Source organism: Pelobates fuscus, chromosome 1 (genome assembly GCF_036172605.1).
Source record: "Pelobates fuscus isolate aPelFus1 chromosome 1, aPelFus1.pri, whole genome shotgun sequence".
NCBI lineage: Eukaryota > Metazoa > Chordata > Amphibia > Anura > Pelobatidae > Pelobates > Pelobates fuscus.
The window spans coordinates 479,360,961-479,387,569 of record NC_086317.1 but is presented as its reverse complement, the minus strand read 5'-3'; the positions used below and the strand labels follow the sequence as shown (position 1 = coordinate 479,387,569).

At 42.1% G+C, this 26,609-nt stretch overlaps 1 protein-coding gene across 3 annotated transcripts in view; it reads left to right on the top strand.

The window, feature by feature from the left end:
* The window catches only part of LOC134572973 (retinal guanylyl cyclase 2-like), a 155,175-nt gene that overhangs the window by 63,271 nt on the left and 65,295 nt on the right, over nucleotides 1-26,609 (top strand). For all 3 annotated transcript variants that reach the window (XM_063432335.1, XM_063432318.1, XM_063432327.1), the window contains exons 7-12: nucleotides 2,463-2,585; nucleotides 8,677-8,757; nucleotides 9,329-9,505; nucleotides 15,588-15,744; nucleotides 17,012-17,161; nucleotides 19,094-19,242. In XM_063432335.1, the coding sequence (XP_063288405.1) occupies nucleotides 2,463-2,585; nucleotides 8,677-8,757; nucleotides 9,329-9,505; nucleotides 15,588-15,744; nucleotides 17,012-17,161; nucleotides 19,094-19,242 (837 nt within the window). The remainder of the gene's footprint in view (nucleotides 1-2,462; nucleotides 2,586-8,676; nucleotides 8,758-9,328; nucleotides 9,506-15,587; nucleotides 15,745-17,011; nucleotides 17,162-19,093; nucleotides 19,243-26,609) is intronic.

The following is a 26,609-nucleotide window of genomic DNA, read 5'->3' as shown; positions in this document are numbered from 1 at the left end:
CGCAACCAGGATCCTCTCATTGGCTGTCAGTGCTAGGAGGAAGTGAGAGCATGTCACTTTATCTGAGCTAACACAGACTGAGCCACACCTGAGGGAGTTGGAGAGAGCACAGGAGAAAACAGAGAGGACAGGGTACACAAACTTGGAGAGACAGACTTTGACTCCCAACAGCCTCAGCCAGAAGACTGAACCCCAGGGAAGCTAACCTCCCGCACACAAATGATAGGGAAATGGAGAGTGGCTAAAAATATAACATTTTCACCAGTGTGTGTGTGTGTATCTGCATGTGTGTGTGTGTGTGTGTGTATCTGCATGTGTGTTTGGCAGCATATGTCTATATGTGCATACATCTCCTAATTTAAAAGCTAACACAACATACAAATAGACCACTGCATTCAAAAGTCAACACTACATACGAATACACTTCTGTATTAAAACACCAGCATTATTTATAAACACAACCCTGCAGTCGAAAACCAACACCATACACAAATGCAAACCTGCATTCAAATGCCAAAGCTATATACAAACACACCACTACATTCAAAAGCATTTACTACATACAAGTACACCAGTGCTTTCAAATGGCAGCAGTATGTAAAAACACACACTACACAAATACAGCCCTGCATTCACATGCTTATATTCAAACACACAAACGTTGCTCAGTGTTCGGATGTGCATCCCCAGCTGGCAAAGCATTATGGGAGTTTTACAACAGATTAGGATCTATCTTTTGGCCATTCCTGGGAAAAAGTAGTGCCCCAAATTTGTTATTTTAACATGGGCTCTCTCTTTGTTAGTTCTGACACTGACTATAGTAACTCCTCAGCCCCAATACATAGAATAATAACCAAAATCCAAGGAGACAATCCGGGGAGACATTCAGAGAAAGGAGACAAAACAAGGAGACATTCAGAGAAAGGAGACAAACCAGGGAGACATTCAGAGAAAGGAGACTGGATACCAGAAGCCATTGCCAGAATGATCCGCAGTTAGGAACAGGGTGTGACAAAGTGTAGCCTCTGTCTTGACCCGAGCACTAACCTACATTTTAAATAATAATGTAATACAAAAACTGTGACATGTTAATTGCAAAGTAATAATGCAATCTCAGGAACCTTAATCTTGTGGGTTATTATGAAGAACCACAATTGGACCCTTTAAGAACCAGAAACCACTTCATCTTCATGACGTGGTTTTGGTGTACAGATGCTGACCCTTTTGCCTGGCAATGTTTACATCGTGCCTAAACTATGTCTATACTGGCTGTCAGACACTACAGCTGCTTCGGCTTTGAAGACTTCCAAAGATTTTCTGAGGTCTTCATATTTGGTGTCAGCACACACAGTACGATGATGTCAAATGCATCCAATGCTTCTCATAGTGGTGATTGCAGTGCATGTGTCCAATATCCCCAGTGATTCTCTATAGGAAACACTGGATTGGACAAAATACATCAACACTAATGACTTCATCAGAGGCGGAGTTCCTGGAGAGTTGGCACCGTCCCAACTCTGAATAAAGGTGTAACTGTCATTTTTTTTAACCTTATTTGCGTATAATAAGTTGGGCCTCAGTAATCTAAACACAGCAAGGAACACTAATTTTTTAAAATATTCAAGTTTTCCTTTAGTGTATCATTTTCCTATAATTCTCACTCAATATATTAAACATGCATCTTATTATTGTGTTGTTATAAGCAGCCACCTTAAAGGAGACCTGCCACAGCACACTATTGCTTCTGCTAAGATTAGAATAAATGTATTGTGAGGTTGTTACTAAGAATCTATTTTATTTAGTTATTTTGTTTTAGTTGTATGTAAAGGTGATATCACCCTATATGTAGCTATATAGACAGTCTAAATCACAGGCATACAGTTTATAAAACATTTGACATTTGTTAAAGTTAGACATCCATTGCTAACATCAATTATTGGTCAGACTCCACAGTACAGATCGCCCCAGCATATTCCGTAATGTCTCACAATACCAGCTGTATTTATAACATTAGCTGTACACTAAATCTGTGAGCAGCACGCTAGACCTAACGTCCAAGAGTTTGATATGGAGAGAGAGACCAAGCACTCCGCTGCAAGACAGCCTACAGAAGCCAATGTGAGGGGAGGAGAGAGACTGTCTCCTAACTCTTTTCATGAGTGACATACATTTCCTCAGAATTAGACAGAACTGACTTAATTGAAACTTGTTTTACCTTTCAATTAAGGAGTAGCATGGAAGCAGGCACAAATGTGTTTTATTTTGGTGTGTATTGTGCGGATTTGGTATGCCTGCTTACTTGGTTATAATATTGTGTGCTATGTAAGACGATGATACATGTTTGTGTTTTAGATTTTGTAAGATGATAAACTAAATAAAGATGATTAAAGATTTATTTAAAGTACATTTTGTTTTCTTCAGAATAGACACATTTTAATTCATGCAAATCCCATTGTTTGTAGAAACTGAACATTGACAGTATGAGTGACACCAAGAGTGTGTCTGACTGCAAGAGTCTCGCTCGATCACTCTCTACAAAAAGTTTGGGGGCAACACACGAGAACTCCAATGTGGCTGTTTATGAGGTAAGGACATCACTGATTCATGATAGAATTGTGTATAAAAAGTGTATAGAAATGTATGGATGTGTTCTGCCACATCATCTGCACCTTCCTTTAACTCTGATTAACATCCCATAATTATTCCCTCTTCAGTTAGTGTAACGGATCACCTGGCACCCCGACCGGGTACCTCCGTTAATGGATGCTCCTAGTGCTTCCTGAGGACTCCAAGCACTCCACCAGACACCATAATCACCGAATCCAAGAAACCTTTAAATTCTCCCAAGCGTATGAATGCTGTAGACCATTGAATAGGAACCATACGAATAGGCTTGTACTCCTAGCAGTCAACTGGAACAGCATACAATAAATCCTTCCCCCAATAATGAGACGACACATCACTTTGAGGTTAAAACAGGAACTCAGGACTGTCTCATCCAGCCTGGCTTTTATTACACTAATCCACATACAGGCCACACCCAGGGGGAGGCATAAAATAACCAATCACATACATGGTTCAGCCCACACATCCCCTCCCCTCAGATAACATTAAACTCAATTATCCGGTACACTTTTTCAGCCAAGTTCTGGATGTACCCCAAAACCCGGGGGTACACCTTTAAATCCAGCATCGCTGGATAGCCCTTATTCAGGGGGACAACATATCCAAAATTCAAGTAATTCGGATGAATGGTTCGTGAGATATGGGGTTCCAAAGATTTGACCGACCGCATGGGTAAAGTATCCGAAAACAGTTCCATGCATTTTGGCCCTGCGGTCGGTCACAAACAAGGGAATGAAAACAGGCGAATTGCCTGTGTTATAGAGCCTGGAGAGGGTTTGAATGAATTCCCTTGTTTATGGGGCTCTTTCTACCGAACGGCGGGTCATTCGGTAGTTTCCATACGAATTTCTGGAAGTATGGAGGTCTCAGCGGTGTTTGCCTAGTCAAGTGTCCGATTTTAGTTCCAGACACTCGACGGCAAAACACCGCTGTTCGGTAGTTTAAGATGGCCGCCGCCACGTGTTTGTTTCCTGAATGGCGGCCACCCAGAGGACACAGAACACATTACATGATTGCCAATTACCCGTTTGCAACATTGTTGCAAACGGTAATTGGAGGCACACTCATTCCTGGGTGGTCTGGTTGTTCGGTAGTTTCACTCAATATACTGAATGGAGTGATTCTACCGAACAATCAGAATGCTGCATACAAATCACCCAGGATAAACTTAACACATCTATAAATACATATATAATATTACAGGCAGTACACTTGAATATGCTTCACAGTCTTAAAGGGACAGTAGTCCCAAAAGTCCCAATATGTCCATAGATGCTGTTAAAAGGGCCAGTAGCAGCAATATACAGTACAATATGCCCCAAATAACCCAGGGGCCATAGTCAGTAGGTAGGAGGCTAGCAAACAGGCTTCTCCAGGGCCCAGTGGCGAGGTTGGTTTCGCCACATTTCTCCCCTTTTCCAAACATACTAACAGGGTACCTGACCTCTTGCCGGTCAGTGCCCTTGTTAGTCCAGCAGCCCACCCACAAAACAGAAACAGCAGTACAGTCCACCCACAATGAATGGTTACTACACCTGAGTAATGGAAAAACTTGTCCAGGTCCAGGTGCCTCACCCCGGCTGTGTGGGGGACTGGTAGGCTGTTTTGGTGGGTTGCTGAGTGGGCAGAGACCAGCGGTACTCTGCCCTGGTGCCAGCACTACTACAGGAGTAGTCTGGTTGGAGCCTGGTTGCTGGAGACCGACTGTCTCCCCTTTAGCTGCGCAGCTCTGCTGCTGGAGACCGACTGTCTCCCCTTGAGTTACACCGCTCTGCTGCTGGAGACCGACTGTCTCCCCTTGAGTTACACAGCTCTGCTGCTGGAGACCGACTGTCTCCCCTTTAGTTACACAGCTCTGCTGCTGGAGACAGACTGTCTCCCCTTTGGCTAAACAGCCCTGTTGTGGGGGGGCAGGACCGACCGTCCCTACCCCCTGTGCTGGAAGTGCAGAGACCACGGTCCCATCTGCACAGGTGTGGGGCTTACAGTCTCCCCCTGGTACATTAAGCTGCCGCTGGGGAGAGGTGGTAACCAGCTCCTCTCCCATTAGAACACTCTGCCCATTGATGATCCGCCGCTGGGGAGAGGTGGTAACAATCTCCTCTCCCATTAGAACACTCTGCCCATTGATGATCTGCCGCTGGGGAGAGGAGGTAACAATATCCTCTCCCATGCCTACTTTCAGTCTTTGTGGAGGGAGACCGACTGTCTCTCCTCCCAATTCAGTGTCCTGCTGCTGGGGAACGGAGACTGGGCTCTCTATTCCCAAAAAATCACGCTGCTGCTGGGGGGTAGGACCAACTACCTCTGCCCCCTGCAACTCAGCCTGCCGCTGGGGAGGGAGGACGCTGCTCTCCTCTCCCTGCACTTCACACTGCCTTCCCGGCATATCACTCTGCTGCTGGGGGGTAGGACCAACTACCTCTGTCCCCTGTAACTCAGCCTGCCACTGGGGAATGGAGACTGGGCTCCCAATTCCCTGCAATTCACACTGCCGCTGGGGAATGGAGACTGGGCTCCCAATTCCCAACAAATCACACTGCCGCTGGGGAGGGAGGACGGCCCCTTCAGCTCCCTGTAACTTGGGCGCAGAGACCACGGTCCCATCTGCGCTGGTGAGGGGTTTACTGTCTCCCCTTGGTGGGTTAGGTTGTCGGTGGGGAGAGGGGGTAACAAACTCCTCTCCCTTACACACCTTCAACCGCTGGGGAGAGGGGATAACAGGCTCCTCTCCCTGCACCGTAGACTGCCGCTGGGGAGCAAGAACGGCACTTTCAGCTCCCTGTAACGCACACTGCCGCTGGGGATCTGGGCCGACTGCCCAGCATCCCTGTAGGGCCGGTAGAGAGACCGCAGTCCCATCTCCACCTGCCATCTGTGGGTCTTCCCAGGACCAATCCGTGAGGCCCCGCAACATTTGTGAGTAAGGGCCCGGTGGAGAGACCTTGGTCCCATCTCTACCTGCCTGTTGTGGTTCCTCACAGGACCAGTCTATGAGGACCCCCACTTCGGGTTCCTCCCGCCGCCTCAGGGAAAGACGGCTAACCTCCTCGGATGCAGCCTCTACTCGGCTGCTGTACCGCTCCTGCTGCTGAGCATACTTCCTCTCTTTTGCCAACCGGAATTCTCGGTCCAGCCTTGTGTTTCGCTCAGCCATGACCTGGTTCCAGATCACCCGGCGTGTCTCCATGGGTATATCATCCCCATACTCGGCCACTCGCTGCCTCACCTCGGCCAGCCAATCATCTCCAGAGCCAGAACCTTCCATGCTTGTCTGCTCCCAGGGGCGCTGCACGACTGCTAGCGTTGCCCTCAATTTGTAATCCAAACGAACTGTGTCTCCGAGCTGCTTTACCTCGCACTAGGACGCCATCCCACCGCTGCCACCAATGTAACGGATCACCTGGCACCCCGACCGGGTACCTCCGTTAATGGATGCTCCTAGTGCTTCCTGAGGACTCCAAGCACTCCACCAGACACCATAATCACCGAATCCAAGAAACCTTTAAATTCTCCCAAGCGTATGAATGCTGTAGACCATTGAATAGGAACCATACGAATAGGCTTGTACTCCTAGCAGTCAACTGGAACAGCATACAATAAATCCTTCCCCCAATAATGAGACGACACATCACTTTGAGGTTAAAACAGGAACTCAGGACTGTCTCATCCAGCCTGGCTTTTATTACACTAATCCACATACAGACCACACCCAGGGGGAGGCATAAAATAACCAATCACATACATGGTTCAGCCCACACATCCCCTCCCCTCAGATAACATTAAACTCAATTATCCGGTACACTTTTTCAGCCAAGTTCTGGATGTACCCCAAAACCCGGGGGTACACCTTTAAATCCAGCATCGCTGGATAGCCCTTATTCAGGGGGACAACATATCCAAAATTCAAGTAATTCGGATGAATGGTTCGTGAGATATGGGGTTCCAAAGATTTGACCGACCGCATGGGTAAAGTATCCGAAAACAGTTCCATGCATTTTGGCCCTGCGGTCGGTCACAAACAAGGGAATGAAAACAGGCGAATTGCCTGTGTTATAGAGCCTGGAGAGGGTTTGAATGAATTCCCTTGTTTATGGGGCTCTTTCTACCGAACGGCGGGTCATTCGGTAGTTTCCATACGAATTTCTGGAAGTATGGAGGTCTCAGCGGTGTTTGCCTAGTCAAGTGTCCGATTTTAGTTCCAGACACTCGACGGCAAAACACCGCTGTTCGGTAGTTTAAGATGGCCGCCGCCACGTGTTTGTTTCCTGAATGGCGGCCACCCAGAGGACACAGAACACATTACATGATTGCCAATTACCCGTTTGCAACATTGTTGCAAACGGTAATTGGAGGCACACTCATTCCTGGGTGGTCTGGTTGTTCGGTAGTTTCACTCAATATACTGAATGGAGTGATTCTACCGAACAATCAGAATGCTGCATACAAATCACCCAGGATAAACTTAACACATCTATAAATACATATATAATATTACAGGCAGTACACTTGAATATGCTTCACAGTCTTAAAGGGACAGTAGTCCCAAAAGTCCCAATATGTCCATAGATGCTGTTAAAAGGGCCAGTAGCAGCAATATACAGTACAATATGCCCCAAATAACCCAGGGGCCATAGTCAGTAGGTAGGAGGCTAGCAAACAGGCTTCTCCAGGGCCCAGTGGCGAGGTTGGTTTCGCCACAGTTAGTCTATCCCCAAAATGTGCTCCTCCACTAATTGTTCCCCTTTCTATTTCCTCATGATTAAAGAGAAACTCCAGATCCCTAAAGCACTTTAGCTTGCTAAATTGTTTTATGTATATAGAGTATATCCTCTTTTTTGATTTTTCAGATTTCACTAGAGCTTGGCACTTTTAGAAATTATTATTGTTACACAACCTGGCTGTCAATCAGACAACTAGTTAAAAGAGCTAAACTCAAAAGGAAAAAATGACGACTCATTGAACTGCATTGGGAAGTCTGTGATTGGACAGTCACAAAAAGTCTGGGCGGGGTTAGAATGGGAGGGCTTGCAGAGGCTGCAGACAAGAGACCTGCTGCTTATACAAGCTGTTTTTAGGCATACCCACGATAAAAAAAAAATGCACAATTAAATGCATTAATGTTTCCATTTGGGTATATCTACTAAACAGTGATTTTAATGTAATTATTAGTGCAGTGGTGGTTTTCTGTAAACCCTCGTCTCTCATATCGATCTCCATCCCTGAATGTTCTCTTTTTCATTCTTTTGACTATCCCCCCATGCCATCTTAAGTTCTAATTTAGATTTTCTGCCTCTTTTTCCCTATCATCTGCCACCAACATTTTTTTATTATAAGACTTATTCTTATCTCTTATACCATTGATAATATTTTTACAACGTTCTCCTTAACTTACCTTCAAGCGCATTTGTAAACTTTGCTAATATCATTCCTACATCTACCTTCATTTCTTCTGTTAGTCTCCTCTCCATCTACAGAGAGTAAAAATCCACATCAATTAACATTTTTTCATTTTACTTCGTACTCCATTGTGGTGTTAAGTTCTCAATTTTTTTTTTTAACATTTCCCTGCTTGTATTTTTCATTTTGTTTCCCCTGACGTTCTCATCCTTCATAATTTCAGTATTCGTGTTAATATCCCATATAGGCTTTGTTTTCTCCCAGCTATTTTGGTGCAAATTGTTGAGTCAATATTCAAGGCAGCTGTTTAGAAAATAAATTGTTGTTTAAATTTGTTTTAATGTTTAGTAGTGAATGCTTTCCTTGATTACCTGGAAGGCAGAACCCACTTGTAAAATTCTCCTTCGCAAGATAATTTCTCGTCGTTTTGATTTGTTTTATGATATACATGTGGGTATTTTGAGGACTCGCCCTAATGTGTGCATAAGGTGTCATGCAACATCTGTGATACTGACTAACACAAATGTGTTATTGTTCTCATAGGGTCCCTTTAAATACTTAAATATTATTTTTTTGTTTTGTTTTAACAGTTTTTTTTTTGCTTTGCTTTGTTTCAACAGTCACATAACTAGTGTTGAATACTTTTTTTAGGGAGATTGGGTTTGGTTGAAGAAATTTGAGCCTGGTGTTTACCACGAACTGAGGCAAAGTACCACCAGTACACTACGAAAGGTACGTTTCCCCAGAGACTTTGAGTAAGGCCAGATCATTATTAATTTGGGTATTTATCACCAATACAATGGGATCAGTGAATTCCTTGACTGCTCGGGAGTGTATTCAACATTGCAGGTGGCCATTTTATCCATAGAACAAGCCAGCCCAATCAATGAACAGCACAATTCATTTTATTAGCATTTGAAGGAAGGTCCTCTTTTTTCAATACACAAAAAGTGCAGATTAAAATAGGCCAAGTGATGCAGCCAACAACCCCAACCCCACCCAAGTAACCCAGGGGTACTTAGTCATACTCAATTATTTAACAGTCACAATCTCTTCCCCATTACTCACCAGTATAGAGGGCAGGAATCCAGGGTCCTATTATTGGCCGATTAGAATACTGTGACTGTCAGTTACCACGTAGTTAAGGCAGTAGAGATACTAGTTAATGGAATTTTCTATTATACAATACTTAATCTGGTACCCTGTTTATATCGTATTACTGAAAATCCAATGCTATTTATATTTTCGAGTTTAAATTGTACTATAATGGCAATTAAATTACCTACATTTTCTTTCCTGTCAGATGAAAGATTTGAGAAATGAAAATGTCAATCCCTTTCTGGGATTTTTCTCTGATTGTGGTATTTTCGCCATCGTGACCGAACACTGTTCTAGAGGTAGTTTGGAGGATCTCCTTCGGAATGAAGATGTCAAACTGGACTGGATGTTTAAGTCATCTCTGCTGCTGGACTTAATAAAGGTATCAAGTTAAAACATAATTTTTATTTTATTTTAAATTAAATAACATTTAGATAAATGAGCACATGTAGAGAAGTGTAGAATATTCCTGAATTTTATAGAGTAGACCAATGGTATTGGAATATGTTTATGCCAGAATGTCATAATTTTATAGAATTTTGCAGACAGAATTACATTTGAGATGTATTCTAACCGGCTGCAAGTTAGGGCTGCCAAAATATTCATTAATATTAAATGCACTTTATAAAACGTTTCTCCTTGAAAAAATTATATGAAGGCCTCCTCTATGTCTCCTTAGCTTGCTGCCATATTGGATGTAAATGCTTTTTTTGGTAAAGGTTAGTGATGTACCGAACTGTTCGCCAGCGAATAGTTCCCGGCGAACATAGCATGTTCGCGTCCGCCACCGCGGGCGAACACATGCGGTGTTCGGTCCACCCCCTATTCGTCATCATTGAGTAAACTTTGACCCTGTACCTCACAGTCAGCAGACACATTACAGCCAATCAGCAGCACACCCTCCCTAGCAGACCCTCCCACCTACTGGACAGCATCCATTTTAGATTAATTCGGAAGCTGCAACCATTTTTTTTTTTCCATTTTTTTTTTTTTTTTTTAGTGCATATAAATGTTACAAGTAGATACTACCCCCAAACACTCTGTGTTACTGCAGATACTCCCTCCAGACACCCTGTGTTACTGCAGATAATCCCCCCAGACACTCTGTGTTACTGCAGATACTCCCTCCAGACACTGACACAGAGCAGAATAGGGACTGTTCCCCCTACATAGGGTCACTTGGCAGATATGGATTGACACCTATCCTAAGGATCCCTGATAAACACTGACACGGAGCCCTCCATGGGTGAAGATGGATTAATTTTTTTTTGTGCTCGGGTTTTTTATTTTATTTTTAAGTTCGACGGGTATGATGGCTTTTTATTTGGCCTTTTTTGGGGCTAAAAAAAATGAAGATTTTAGAAGAAGAAGACGTTGAATAGTAAGTTGAATTTTACTTTACAGGGTAGTAATTTTATTCCCCCTTCACTATTTTTTAGGGTGAGGGGGGTAGGTAGGGGCTTTTTTATTTGGTTGTGTGACTAGGGGCTTGGGGACACACACTGCATACACACTATACACACACTGCACACACTATACACACACTACACACAATATACACACACTATACACACAATATACACACACACTGTACACACTATACACACACTGTACACACTATGCACACACACACTACACACACTGCATACACACACTACACACACTGCATACACACTGCACACACTATACACACTGCACACACTATACACACACTGCACACTCTATACACACACTATACACACACTGCATACACTATACACACTCTACACACACTGCATACACACTGCACACACTGCATACACTATACACACACTGCACTAACTATACACACACTGCACACACTATACACACACTGTACACACTATGCACACACTGCATACACTATGCACACACTATACACACACACTACATACACACTGCACACACTGCACACACTGCACACATTATACACACACTACACACACTATACACACAATATACACACACACTGTACACACTATGCACACACTGCACACACTGCATACACTATACACACACACTACACACACTGCATACACACACTATACACACTCTATACACACACTGCACACACTATACACACTATACACACACACTATACACACTCACTATACACACAATATACACACACTGTACACACTATACACACTCACTATACACACAATATACACACACTTTACACACTATACACACACTGCATAAACATACATTTAAAAAAAATTGCAGCTGTTTTTTACATTTCAAAGTTGGGGATGGGGGTGCCAAATAAAGGATCCGCCCCGGGTGCCAAATGCTCCAGGTACGCCCCTGTATAGAGGGGAGCCATGCTATTCTGTATATAGAGAGGAGCCATGTTTACACTGTATATAGAGGGGAGCCATGTTACTCTGTATATAGAGGGGAGCCATGTTACACTATATACAGTGGAAACATGGCTCCCTCTATATACAGAGTAACATGGCTCCCTCTATATACAGAGGGGAGCCATGTTTACACGGTATATAGAGGGAAGCCATGTTATTCTGTATATAGAGGGAGCCATGTTTACACGGTATATAGAGGGAAGCCATGTTACTCTGTATATAGAGGGGAGCCATGTTACACTGTATATAGAGGGAGCCATGTTACTCTGTATATAGAGGGAGCCATGTTTACACTGTATATAGAGGGGAGCCATGTTTACACAGTATACAGAGGGAGCCATGTTACTCTGTATATAGAGGGAGCCATGTTTACTCTGTATATAGAGGACTGTTTGCGGTGCGTTAAACGGGGAGTTTGGTCTGTCACTGTGAAGCGGGCGTAACCCTTACACTACCTGATCGATACAACATCATACCTGATGTTTTAAAGCAGGTTATTCCAAACAATTTAGGAATGTTAGGTGATTTATGCCCTTTATGGATTAAAAGCAGACTCTGCATCAACTGTGTAATTTTCCATGGGAGTTTTGCCATGGATCCCCCTCCGGCATGCCACAGTCCAGGTGTTAGTCCCCTTGAAACAACTTTTCCATCACTTTTGTGGCCAGAAAGAGTCCCTGTTGGTTTTAAAATTCGCCTGCCCATTGAAGTCAATGGCGGTTCGCGCGGTTCGCGCGGTTCGCCTGTTCGCGAACATTTGAGGAAGTTCGCGTTCGCCGTTCGCGAACCGAAAATTTCGGGTTCGCGACAACACTAGTAAAGGTCCTATTCACAGCCTTCTTCATCATGGAATTAATCAGAAAGCCATTGACCCATTGCTAATCTACCGGGTTTGTACCGGGGTTATAGCTGGGTAATACTGAGAGAATGTGACACTAAAACATAAATAATAGTTGGGCGCTGGCAACATTTTAGTTTCGTCAGAATCCGTTTGGAAGGGAAAAATAATTGTTTAATCCAAACCAAATTTAGTCTGTTTGTTTCTTGATTTTTGGACAAAATTCAGCCATTGTTTTTGTTTTGGGATTTCATTCAGACGAATGAAATTTCGATCCATGTCATAAGTCACAGCTGCATCTTGCAACTGTTTGTAGATAACTTCCAAAGTGGCTACCTCTGTGGGATTTCCATATTTATGGGTATCAAATTAGTTGATAAAAGTTAGTAAAAAAAAGTAGTTGTTTAGTAGGTAGCTGCTTTTTGGTAAATAGTAGAGAACCAAAGTTGTCACTTGAATAGAAAGTGACCACAAGGTTAAATTTCCAATCCACTCCAATAAGATCCTAAAGGAGAAAATAATAAATAACAAAATAACTTTATTAGTAACTCTAAAAAGTACTAGGAAAATTAAACAATGTAGCCTGATATGGGGGGGGGGGGGGGGGGAGGAACAGCCCTGAGTGAGATGCTCAATAACATATAGTTAATAATAAAGCTATTATTATCTCTTCAGTTAGTTCTCGTACTGCCAATCCATACCCGTTTTGAACTAGTGTGGTATGCTTTATTATTAACTACCTATTATTGAGCACTGTTTAATTTTCCTAGTACTTTTTAGAGTTACTAATAAAGTTTTTTTGTTATTTATTATTTTCTCCTTTAGGATCTTATTGGAGTGGATTGGAAATTTAACCTTGTGGTCACTTTCTATTCAAGTGACACCTTTGGTTCTCTACTATTTACTGTATTCCCTAGGCTTATCCCCTACTTTTCCAGTCTAGGTGACCTTTTTTTGTGGGTTAGGTACGGGATGAGGGTGTTACACTAAACCCCTATCCTTGACCGCTCCCCTTTTTTTCTTTCAGCTGCATTTTGGTATCTTTATGGCAAATTAACAAGGATTTGTCACTAAGAGGCTGAAAGACCAAAATTGATGCCCAGTTGCCAATCCAATAAAAGGGGACCTGGCACAGATCCCCCAGGCCCCCATGGTTTGGCACCTAATTAAATGGCCATGGGGTCATAGAAACATAGAAATATAGAATGTGATGGCAGATAAGAACCATTCGGCCCATCTAGTCTGATTAGTCTAGTGTCCCCTTGTGCCCTTACCCATGCCCCATGAGTGTGGGCAGTCAAACTAAACAAGGGGGAAACATAGTATCTCCCCTGCCCCACTCATTGGTAAATAATAATGGTGGGCGGACCAAATTTCCCAGCCCCGCACATTGGTTGTGGGTATGAGCCCTAAATTTTAATGGGGGAGGACCTATTGTTCCCCACAGCCCCCAATAATAATACATATTGTACCTGTATACAGGACGTGTTTAGGAAGAATATGTGAGGGAGGTGTGCTTAGGTCTGCCTAAACAATGAGTTTTAACTCCTAAATGCCAGAGAATTGAGCAGTGAGACTGCAGGGGCATGATCTATATACCAAAACGGCTTCATTAAGCTAAACCTGTTTTAGTGACTATAGTGTCCTTTTAAAACTTACCTTTATTCCAGCGCTGTGCGAGTCCACCTTGGCTGTCTCTGCCCCCGCTCCACCTGCTTGGCTGAGATCATCAAAATTGACTAACTCCGTCTGAGTGACTTCTAGGCAGTAATGTAAAATGCAGAGTTTACACTAAAATGCCTGCAGGGACACACTATACATAACATTAAGCTGTAGTTGTTCTGGTGACAATAGTGCCTCTTTAAATCAATGTTGCAATGCCTTTGCAAATCATCCTTAGTTACTCTTCTCATTTTTCTCCTCTTAAATGTAATTAATTCGGAACATGGAAAGATAGCAAACATAGTATTTAGTAAAACAGATTATTAAATCATTTCCTTTTTTATCTTTACTAGAACATAAAAAATATGGAAAAAACTAAACAAAACAAAAAAGAGGGGGTGAGTGAGTTGGAAAGGTGTGGGCTTGCATGAAGGAATCTGCCTGTCATCAAAGAGGCAGAGATCAAAGGTGTTCCTGAATTGATTTGACCAGAAACAGTTTTCAAACTAAAACAAATTTTTCAGCAGAAATTCTTAATCCTAAAAACTGCAGTTTTATGCTGTCACTTACTTCCCTGGGGAGCTTTTCCTTTACCATTTTCTTACTTGTCAGACACTAATTTCTACACTTGAGAGACCTGTTATTACCCAGCAATTTACCCACTGAAGAGCCTTGTGCTGCCTCTGCCTGTCCTGTGTTGCACTGCCTCGATTCTTTCTCACAATGCCATCTCAGCCTTTGTCCTGTGTTGCACTGCCTGTCCTGTGTTGCACTGCCTCGATTCTTTTTCACTATGCCATCTCAGCCTTTGTACTGTGTTGCACTGCCTCGATTCTTTCTCACAAGGTCATCTCAGCCTTTGTCCTGTGTTGCACTGCCTGTCCTGTGTTGCACTGCCTCGATTCTTTCTCACAATGCCATCTCAGCCTTTGTACTGTGTTGCACTGCCTCGATTCTTTCTCACTATGCCATCTCAGCCTTTGTACTGTGTGCACTGCCTGTCCTGTGTTGCACTGCCCCGATTCTTTTTCACTATGCCATTTCAGCCTTCGTCATGGCTTAGGTAGGACAAAACAGGACCAAATTGCACGAAAGGGAAAAAGACCCTTGGGGTGATTCTTTTAAACTATTTTTCTGATACTGTGAATATATATTTTGAGGGCTCCAAAAGCAGTAGGTGCAGTAAAACCAATATACCTGCTGTATAGACTATAAACCTACCGTGCATTTACCTTTAAAGCTTTATTATTGTCCAAAAGATATGCGAGGTGTCAATGCATGACAGAGTGGGTAGGTCACACGGGTGCGTCCCAGTGACAAGGTGCCCAATCAGTGCATCCCACGAGTAGGGCATGTCTGAAAAACATCTTATATGGAACCAATGCTTATAATAATTGCTTATTGAGGACAGACCTGTAAAGGCCTGTGTTAAGGACCATCCTGCTGAATCTAGGATTGTCCAGATCTAGATTAATTGATCTGGAATTCTGTCAATCCCTATTTCAGACATACAGGCTAGAAGTGATATTATAACATATATAGATACATTTTAATCTTTGGAACTGTATTCTCTGACATTACAGGGTATGAGATATTTACACCATCGGGACTTTCCCCACGGTCGTTTAAAATCCCGGAACTGTGTTGTCGATGGGCGCTTTGTGCTGAAAATCACTGACTATGGATTAAATGATATTATAGAAACTCAGAAATGCCCTCGTTACCCACATCCACCAGGAGGTGAGAAGTAGGAATAAAAATGTGAATTATAATTTCAAAAAATAACTTTTAATAAGTTGCAGTCTATCGTAGTAAATTGACATATGCTGTAATGATCTATTTCCTTTAATTTTAATGATGTTGTGGTTTTTATTCTCCACCCAGCCTTTTTTATTGTCAATGAGGGTTGATGTCCTTCTCTAAGCAGTGCATATCATGGTCTGAATTTTGGGCAGGTGACTGCATTGCGTAGATGATGATGAGTAATTCTAACATAAGGAAGCTTAAGGAAAATATGGATTATCCCTGGAATTCAGGTTGAGAAACTAGAGAGAAATTAGCATTTTCCTGCTCTGTTACTCGATGTCTCTGCTACTTCTCATTGTGCATTGCTGTAAGGCCTCACAATGGAAATAGTGGTGGATTGTTACTGACAAATGGAGGGGCTGGGGAGGAAAAGAGACACATGGAGGGGCTGAAGAAGGGAGGAATAGAGACATATGGTCCACTCGGCCATGCTACATGGAAGTGAGAAGGATGGGGGAAAGACACATAGAGGGGCTGGGGGAGGGAATGAGAGACAAAGAGGGGCTTGGGGGAGAAACATAGAGGGGCTGGGGAAAAGCAACATATGGAGGAAATGGAGGGGATGGGGAATGAAAGAAGACACATGGAGGGACTGGGGGGATAAAAGAAGACACATGGAGGGGCTGGGGGACAACAGAAGGCACATGGAGGGGATGGAGAATGAAATGAGGCACATGGGAAATGAGGCACATGGAGGAGCTGGGGGATTAGACACATGAAGGAGCTGGGGAGAGAATGTGACACTTGGAGGGCCGGGGGGAGAATGAGACACATGGAGGTCTGGGGGGATGATATATGGCGGCGATGAAGGATGAATGAGACACATGAGGAGATGAGACACATGGAGGAGCTGGGGGGAAAGAGATACATAGAGGGGCTGGGAGGATGAGGCACATGGAGTAGCTGGGGAGAAATGAGACATATGGAGGGGCTGGGGGATGAGACACATCGAGGGGCCCCATGTCAAGTTTTGAACTGTGGCCCAATAGATTCTGAGCCCCTGCTGCCTTTCTGAAAAGATGTAGAGACTGATGACTTGGTTGGTTGGATAGACTTGGTAACAATATTTGTGTTAGTGACAAATCAATTGAGTTAAACTGCTGCTGTTTTTTAACATAATACAAGCAATCAGCCGAAGATATTAATGGTAATACCAGTATCTAGTGGCTGATCACGAACACATTCTCTCTTTCTCCCATAGAATTGTTTTGGACAGCTCCAGAGTTACTTCGGGATCAGACACTGGCTAGGAGAGGCACGTTTAAAGGGGATGTTTATAGCTTTGCTATTATTTTACAAGAAGTCGTAGTAAGGGGCCCACCATATTGTATGTCAGGACTTTCAGCTGAAGGTAAGAACATTCTTTGTTGTGAATAAAAAATGTCCAATTAAATGCATGGGGGGGGGGGGGGGAGGAATTATTGCTAAATTAATATATATTTTTAACCAGAGTGTATTCTTAAGTCATGAAATGTGATTTTCCATTTTATTCGAGCTTTAGTTTCAAAAAATGATTTAGTCAGCAGTTGTTGCAATTCTTATCTACACAATCTTGCCTATTAATCATAGATGTGTTAACTTATTGTAACTTACTCACTTCTGTATATTAACGAGGTCTCCCCTTGTTTGACAAAGTGACCTACGGTCGTCTCTCCAGTGTAGGTTCCAATAATTCCATAACACTCAACAAGAACTCTAGTCCAATAGAAATGGAAAGCCATTGTTGGGTACTATTATATTGTCACATGTTTTACCATACTGTACCATAAAATTTGTCACTATAGGGCTCATTTACAACCTTGTTGCTAATTGTTTTATCTGCCCAGCTGCTGCTGGCTAAAATCACGTTCCCTACTGGGATTTTTTGTTAGCCGCTGGTTACCAACTGTAATTTCTAACTGTATCAATAGGTCGTTATTAACAGTCATTACTGAAAGCCAGTCTCTAAGTACTTCCTAAGAAGCTGCCGCTGACTAGTTTCAAATGTTATTGCTGTTTATTAAAGGGACACTGTAGGTACCCAGACAATTCAGCTCATTGAAGTGGTCTGGGTGTATCGTCCCTATTGCATCTAGTGCTACATTGCAGCACAAAGTCTTCTTGGACTGAAACGGACCTTTGGTTCGGTATCAGACGCTGCACATCCTCAAGCTCAGCATGAGGACCTCCAGCGTCAGATTTTTTTCCCATAGGAAAGCGTTGATTCAATGCTTTCCTATGGGAGGTCTAATGCGCGCATTAGCGCCCACTCATTGAGGCCATTGGAGGGGGAGGAGCTATGACCAGCGCCAGAGGTGATCGGTGCTGGGATCAGGTAAGTAAATAAAGCATTTTAACCCTTTATTTACCAGGGTGGAGGGGGCATGAGGGAGGGGGAGGCAGGGGGAGCAATAGTGCCAGGAATACAGCTTTGTATTACTGGCACCATAGTGTCCCTTTAATGGATGTCACTAACCCAAAACCTTAATACCAGTCTCTGGTCTGGTGTAAAAATAGATTAATGTCAGCTAAATCCCTACACATCCTACTGAACAAAAAGCCTTGTTCCAATGCTGCTGCAAATTCTACTGGCCAGATTCTACTTGCCTGTTGCTACTGGCCACACAGGATGGATTGCGCATTCTCAGCTGTGTGTTTCTGTGCTTTATTAGCAAGAAGCTGATATGTTGATTTGTATCTCTATCAGCAGCCTTTATTAGCTATCGGCTACAAAAATGTATCAACAAGTCTGTAAAGCTGGTGGCAAGTTGTTACAGCAACTATGTGACAAGGTGAGATTAGTCCCCCCTGGCTGTTTTAAGAGAAAAGTATAGTAATAAAGTCAAAACACCAGTCTTATTTTAGAAAAGGAGATTTATTCCAAATAAACAAATAGACCCAGCAACGTTTCAACCCTTAATGGGGTCTTTGTCAAGCATGTCATTACCATTTGTTAATAATCAGAGACCAAAATATTAATATATTCAGGATATCAATCTTTTATTATCTGTTTTATGGGACATATGAAAAAGCATGTCTACATTGCCCACATGGCAAATTATGTTTATTCAATATTTAACACCTATTGATGATTATGAGTTTTAGATCATTACACATCCGGGTTGAACCTCTCAAAATCCCACAATGAAATGTTAATGTACTATTAAATGAAAACTGGAAAACACAATAGTAGAATGCACTGTGTACTTTATTAACTGATGTTTTACATTGTGTGCCTGAAAAAAAATCATTGCAAATGGACCACTGACTATCACTACATATATTCCCTCTCTCTGTCACTCAGAAATTATAAGAAAAGTGAAGAAACCCCCTCCTCTATGCCGCCCAACTGTGGCCCCTGATCAAGCCCCCCTGGAATGCATTCAGTTGATGAAGCAATGTTGGAGTGAACTTGCCGAGAGGCGGCCAACATTCGATGAGATATTCGATCAGGTCAGTTCTTCACTGTACCCTATGCTTGCCACAGCCAGGCCCGTCTCCTTTACTGAGATCATCAATCTTATCTTATGCTTGGCATAGCCAGACCCACCTCCTTTACTGAGATTGTCAATCTTATATTATGCTTACCACAGCCAGACCTGCCTCCTTTACTGAGATTATCAATCTTATCTTATGCTTGCCACAGTCATCCCTACCTCCTTTACTGTAATCATCAATCTAATCCTATGCTTGCCACGGCCAGCCCAGCCTCCTTTACTGAGATCAATCTTATCTTATGCTTACCACAGCCAGACCTGCCTCCTTTACTGAGATCATCAATCTTAACTTGTGCTTGCCACACCCAGACCCGCCTCCTTTTCTGAGATCATCAATCCTGATAATCTCAACCAATCCAGTGCTTTCCCAATCTGCATCTCCTCATAGAAATGTATTGAATAAAAAAAAAAAAATCTCTTGCGGGGGAGGGGCGATGACGTGACGACGCACGCCGGTCACGTCCCGCGGAAGGTGAGGGGAAAAGCCGCGAAAAAGATAAGGAAGCCGCGAGGTACCTGAGGCCGAGGGTCTATGGCGGCAGCTGGCGGTAGCTGGCGACGGATGAGTGGACACGCTGCTGACAGTGTCCAGATAGCACAGGAGAGTCTCCGGTGGCATAGAGATCCAGGACAGTGAAGACTGAAGTTAGTGTCAATGCAGTAAAGGGGAACGAACTTGCAGATACACGTGGTGGACGGACAGACGAGCAATTCGGAACATCCAGTACGGCAGCAAGCCTAAAAAATGGCATAAATAACAGGCAGAAGACAGCCTAACTGCAAGTATATAAAAAGCATATAAACAAGCTGAATAATGTCTGCATAATCAACAGAAAACTGCCATTCTATCCCTTTCACTGGCATACTGAACGTAGACTTGATAAATACTTAATATATACAGATATATAGACTTACTGAAAACTCCACCAATAGGAGTGTGCAAAGGTTCCAAACTAATTTCAGTTGATATATACTGATATATAGACCTAAGGAAAATTCCATTAACAGGAGCGTGGAAAAGGCTCCAAATTAATCCCGGTTGAGAGATTCGTCCCCATTGGAGATATGTGTCTAACCTATTATTATTATTGAAAACTCCGTTAACAGGAGCGTGCAAAGGCTCCAAACGAATTTTGGCTGAGAGAGTTATCTCTTCTGGATAAGCGTGTTTAACCTAATCGTTATCCATAAAATAGCTAAGACGGATTAAAAAAAAAATGGAATAACGTAGAATATATGGAATAGTATGGAATATCGTTAAGTCCCACGTTCAAAATAGACATTCAAGAGGGAAAATTACTATTTTGTAAATGTCCTGGAGCTATCTGGAGATCTGTGGGTTATTTGGATAAAATATTATTTTTTCTTTCTAAATGCTCTAATGTTCACTTGCTGAATGTTAAGATGTTAAGAATGAATGTTAAGATAATTGGAGCTTAAGAATAAAACGCCAGAGAACAATTGAAAGCCGTGGAACGCCGTGAGACCCTAGTCCTTGAACCCAAGATATTGGACACAATCAAGCGAAAGAAAGACGGAACAATCAAATAAAAAACTTTTATTTATTTTTTATTTATTTTTTTTGTTGTTTTTTTTTTTTTTTTGATACATACTTTTTTTTTTTTTTTTTAATTCTTTATTTTTGTAGTGCACGTAAAGGAAACAGGCAAGCTTGAGGTGCCCCAAAAGCAATCCTCAGGAGATTCCCACGCTTAACATGCGGGGTATACGATTAACTGGCACAATTTTATATTTTATCAGGCTTAATTAATGTAACGTTAAAACATCAGTTGAAATGTAAGTATATTATGTAAACAGGATTGGTTCATGCGTGAATTAGGTTAGTGGCAACATAGATAGTACAGGTAGTGTAGTAAAACGCTAGTGATAACATTTAGCATATACATATGTATCTGTGTGCTATTAAACAGGTCGCTTATATAGTATAACCAGCTAGGGCAGAGTCGCTTATAAGTATATTAGTTGCGCTTATGGTTATAAATACGTGTCTTGCATTTAATGTGATATGTTCGCCTCATGCGCATAGCGGTGGGATTGACATGTTGCGATGCAATGCAAACCAGTAGTTATGGTACATGCTTAACTTGCGCATTAAACAACAAAACTAAATAGCAAAATGAGGCAGAGTAGAGCTAAGCACAGGCAAACAAGTGTAGTGAGTCTGGCATAAAGTGAGCTTTAGAAACGCTCTGTGTGGTAGGAATTAAGGATCTGGCATTTGCGTAGGCTGTGGAGGGAGAGAGTCTCTGCATAGTGTGCAGGGTCTTGGGTTGTGGGCCTCACCCCTTGTCTGTCCATATTGCCTCAGCCGATGCCCGTCCTGGAGGCCATACGTGCGTGCCTGGGCGGGTGTTCTAGGCGTTTTTGTGAGCACCTTCCATGGGGGCAGGCGGATTCTGTGGCACCTCTATGCCAGGGCTCAGTTCCCTCTATGGGTGGTGGTGTGGGTCCCCTCATAACGATCCGGTAGGCGGCTGACACCAGAGAGGGTAGCTGTGTGTCATGCAGGGCTCGGCCAGGTGCGTGCATATGTGGCTTGTGTAGCTCCCCAGTTCTTGCCCGTGTGGGGATGGGTGTACGTGCTTCCCGCTTTGCTGGTCGACCGCCATTACCCCGCCAGGCAGCTGGTCTGGGGGCCCGCGGCAGCGCTCCATAATGGCGGCGCCTGGTGGCTGGGCGAATCCAGGCGGCCACCGCTCTCATCGCTTGGTATTGTGTTGCTCCTCGGTTGCGGAGCACTGCCCACATGCCTTCGCAGAGCCGGTCCATCGTCACCGTGGGCTGGAGTGGCGGCTGGATGCTTGTGCCCTTTGATTGGGGCCTGCGTTGGGCCGCCATCTTGGCTGTGCCTCGATGGAGTCTTACCCCTGTGGGCCGCGTGGCCTGTCGTTCCACCCTCGGGTGTGCTTAGCGTGGCTGGGGCGGACCGGGATGACCCCCACCGGTCCAAGGGGGGGGGGCGGAGGGTATTTGCCGGGTCGGTCTGGAGTTCCCAAGGTCGGGGAGAGCAGGCGTCTTGCCCCGGTTCCTATAGGCCTCGTTCGGCGTTTAGCGCCCCCGTCTCCAACGGGCGTCGGAATCGTGCCTTTCTCTTCCGTGGTGCACCCCCAGCATGGGTAGTGCACCCAGAGGTGTCTGTGGGTTTTGTAGCCGCCGCTGAACTGCCAGATTGTGCCCGTCGGGCAGGAGCTCATGCAACCTGCGTCCGCTCCGCTTGACGGTCAAGCTCCGCCCTCCTTGATACATACTTTTTGATACATACTATCCTGCTCTTATTAATTCCATACAAGAAAGTGCAATAATGGCAAACAAAAAAAGTGAACTTAAGCTGGGAAACAAAAGAGAAAAAAAACTCGACCAAAGAAATGAAAAAAGACTTTCAAACTATTTCTCACCCCAAGATAAGGAGAAGGCAGAAAGAAGAAATAGTATAAATGGAGCAGCCCAACCCATAATGCAATCTATAATACAAACAAACCCCGAGCATGAAATGTCGGACTCTCTAAGTAAAGACGCTGGCCTGATTGGAAAAGATCTCTTGAATGAATGCTTACAAGCGCAACTAGAAAATATAAAGAAAGAGATACACCTAATGATGGGGGATTTTAAAACAGAGATAGCCAAAATAATGGGCAGAATAAATCTAATGGAAGACAAAATGGATCATATAAAATTACAACAAGGTTTAAATGAAGAAAGAATTATACAGATGGAAAAAAAATGGCGTTAATAGAAGCCAAGATTTTGGATAACGAAGATAGAGCAAGGAGAAACAACATCAGAATAAGAGGAATCCAAGAAGAAGTGACTTCAGGAGGACTTGATGAATTCCTAAAAGAGTTTTGTAAATTTTTGGGGGTCCAGCAGAACAATAGCCAATTTTGCACGGAAAGAATACATAGAATCCCAAACCCAAGCAATATTCCAGCCCAGCATCCAAGAGACGTCATTGCAGCTTTAAACTCATATAGACTTAAACAAGAAATTATGAGGGCAATGAGATCCAAGTCCCTACAGGACTCTAAATATGAATCCATCAAAATATTTAACGACCTATCTAGAAGTACCAGAATGGCTAGAAAAAATTTCACATCTTGCACTGTTAAATTGAGAGAAATGGGAATTAAGTATATTTGGTTGTTCCCAGTTGGATTAAGATTCACGTATGGAGAAAAAGTGGAAATGTTTAGAGAAGTTCAGAGTTTGCAAAAATGGATTCAGGAAACCTTTAAATAATAGATGTATGGGTCTACATTAGACTTCCCCCTCCCTCTCCCCATGAATAGGGGTCGGGAAGAGGTAACTCTAAGTAGCCCTATAAAGGTTTTTTTTTTGTTTGTTTTTTTTGTTTTGTTTTTTTTGTTTTTTTTTTTTGTTTTTTTTTTTGTGTGTGTGTGTCTTTCCCCCTCTATCGTTTTCCCTTGAAGAGAGATTATGGTTGGTAACATTGATAAGCAGTCTATACAAAGACGCGTTTTGAAACAAAGAATAAGAAAATTAGGAAAGTAGGGTAGCTAATATCATTTTCTCTATAGAAATTAACACGAGGTGAATTGAACTGAGATAAACACAATTAGAGAAACAGAAAATCATATGGTTAAATAATTCACATAAATATAAAAGAATATATAGAAAGAAAGGAAATAGAGAGGAAGAGGATGAGTAAGACAAAGGGGGTTAGAAGTGAAGGAATATAAGATACTTTTGAATATCACACAAATAAATGATAGTAGTTCCAGGTAAAAAGAAGTGAAATTCAAGGGAGGGGAGCACTTGAGCACTGAAAGAATAGATATTATTAGTATAAATAGTAAGGGAGAAGGATAGGGAAATTAAATAAATAATAAACAGAGAGAGTTTATCACACTTTAAGTAAATAATATTGGACATGAGCACTAAAGATAAATAATACAGGGGAAAAGACAGAGGAGAGAGAAGGAATCTAGGTAAAGAATGTAAAGCAAATGTTTTTTTTTGTTTTGTTTTTTTCTCATTCATATTATTATCCCCGCTTGAACTCAGGGTAACTCGCAGATTTCTTACACGTTTGATAGAATTGTTAGTATATCCCATCACCTAACCATATAGGGTGGTTAATCTGTAAATTTCTTCCCTCCTGACATACAGGGGGAAGGAACGCAGGGATATTTATGGCTCCTATGGGAAAGGAACCATTTATTTTAATGTTAAATGTAGGGGTGCAATGTCTTGTATGCTATGTTATTTTTTGGTTGTCCAGACTGAGGGGAAAGGGGTCAGATAGAATTAAGCTATGCTTAGAATAGCATCTCTGAATGTAAGGGGGTTAAATACACCGCAGAAAATAGTTATCCTCACCGATTTTATTAGGAAGGAGTCAATACACATATGTGGAATACAAGAGTCACACTGGCTAAAAAATGACAAAGATAGGTTTGGTTCAAAAGAGTTCCCACATATTTTTAGATCCTCTATGCCCAAGAACAAGAAAAGAGGAGTAGCAATTATAATTTCTGCGAAGATAGATTTTAAGTTAATTCACCAAGTTTCAGATGACGAAGGAAGGACTCTCATAATAATTGGAGAGATAAACAATCAGAGATACACAATTGTAAATCTATATGCCCCCAATAAAGCTCCCATAAGGTTTTTAAATAAACTGGTGAATAAAGTCGAAAAAATTAAACAAGGGAAAATAATATATATGGGAGACTTCAACTGTATACTAGACCCTGATATGGACAGAAATAAATTAAAAAAAAATGAGAACAAGAGACAGTTAGAACAATCCTCCCAAAAATTTAACGAGGTAATTAAAAAGGCAGGCCTTATGGATATTTGGCGCATATGGCATCCTATGGAAAGGGATTATACTTGTTTTTCCTTCCCGCATCAGGTATATTCAAGAATAGATTACATATTGACAGAAATAAATATTGTTAGAAGGGTCAAGAAAATTCTGATCACTAATATCCCATGGTCAGATCATAATGCTCTAATTCTAGAAATCAAAGAAGAATTTGTTAAAACTAGATCTAACTGGAGATTTAATGAATACTTGTTAAAAACAAAACAAAATGTGGACACAATACAAAAGGCTATAGAAGATTATTTCAGAGAAAATAATAATTCTGAGACCTCCTTATCTACGCTCTGGTGTGCGTTTAAATGTACAATCAGGGGAAGCTTTATAAAAATGGGCACAGAGGAAAAAAAAAGAAACTTACAAAACTTGGCACAACTTTATATAGATCATGATAGATTGGAAAAACAGAATAAAAAAAAATATCGTATGAAATAAGTAAAGAATTAAAAAAAATAAAAGAGAGTATTAATAATATATTGATAAACAAATCCAACCTTGCGTTAGAACGTTTAAGAAGAAACTGGTACTATAAAGGGAATAAAGCGGATAAACTACTAACAAATAGATTAAAAAAGGAAAAAATTAAAAAAATTATTTCTAAATTAAAAATAAACGGAGAAGAAGTAGTCCTGTCGCCAGAGAAGATCGGTAATGCATTCCAAAAATATTACGCAGAATTATATAATCTACCCGGGGGAAATAGTACTGATGATATTTCCAAATTCTTTACAGAACTCAAACTCCCGTGTATAACAGAGGCTCAACTGGAAGTATTAAATGAACCTGTCTTACAAAATGAAGTAGAATCTGCAATTAAAAAATTAAAATCAAAAAAAGCACCAGGACCTGATGGGTTTAGTAACTGCTTTTATAGAACCTTTAGGGGTAATATAATAGAACCTCTCACCAAACTATTTAATGACTTTATGTCATACGGAAATATCCCCAGCGAACTGTTAAAAGCCCACATAGTTTCAATTCCAAAGCCTGGGAAAAATTTGGAATTAGTAATAAATTATAGACCTATTTCATTACTTAACAGTGATATTAAAATCTACTCTTCTGTTCTAGCAGACAGGTTATCTAATGTAATAACAAGTATTATTCATCAAGACCAGGTGGGGTTTATATCCAGTAGAGCCCCAACTTCTAATATTAGGAGATTGATAGATGTGGCAGATCTGGCAACCAGACACAAGATCCCCCTCCTTGCCCTGTCATTAGACGCCGAAAAGGCCTTTGACAGGGTAAGGTGGGAGTTTCTGGAGAAAGCCCTATCTGGCTTTGGAATTCAAGGTAATATCACCAGGGCTATCATGGCTTTATATACAACTCCAACGGCTAGGGTAGTGGGAAGCGGATTTTCTTCCGAATGGTTCCAGTTAACAAATGGAACAAGACAGGGATGTCCCCTGTCCCCACTATTATACCTGATTAGTCTTGAACCATTAGCACAC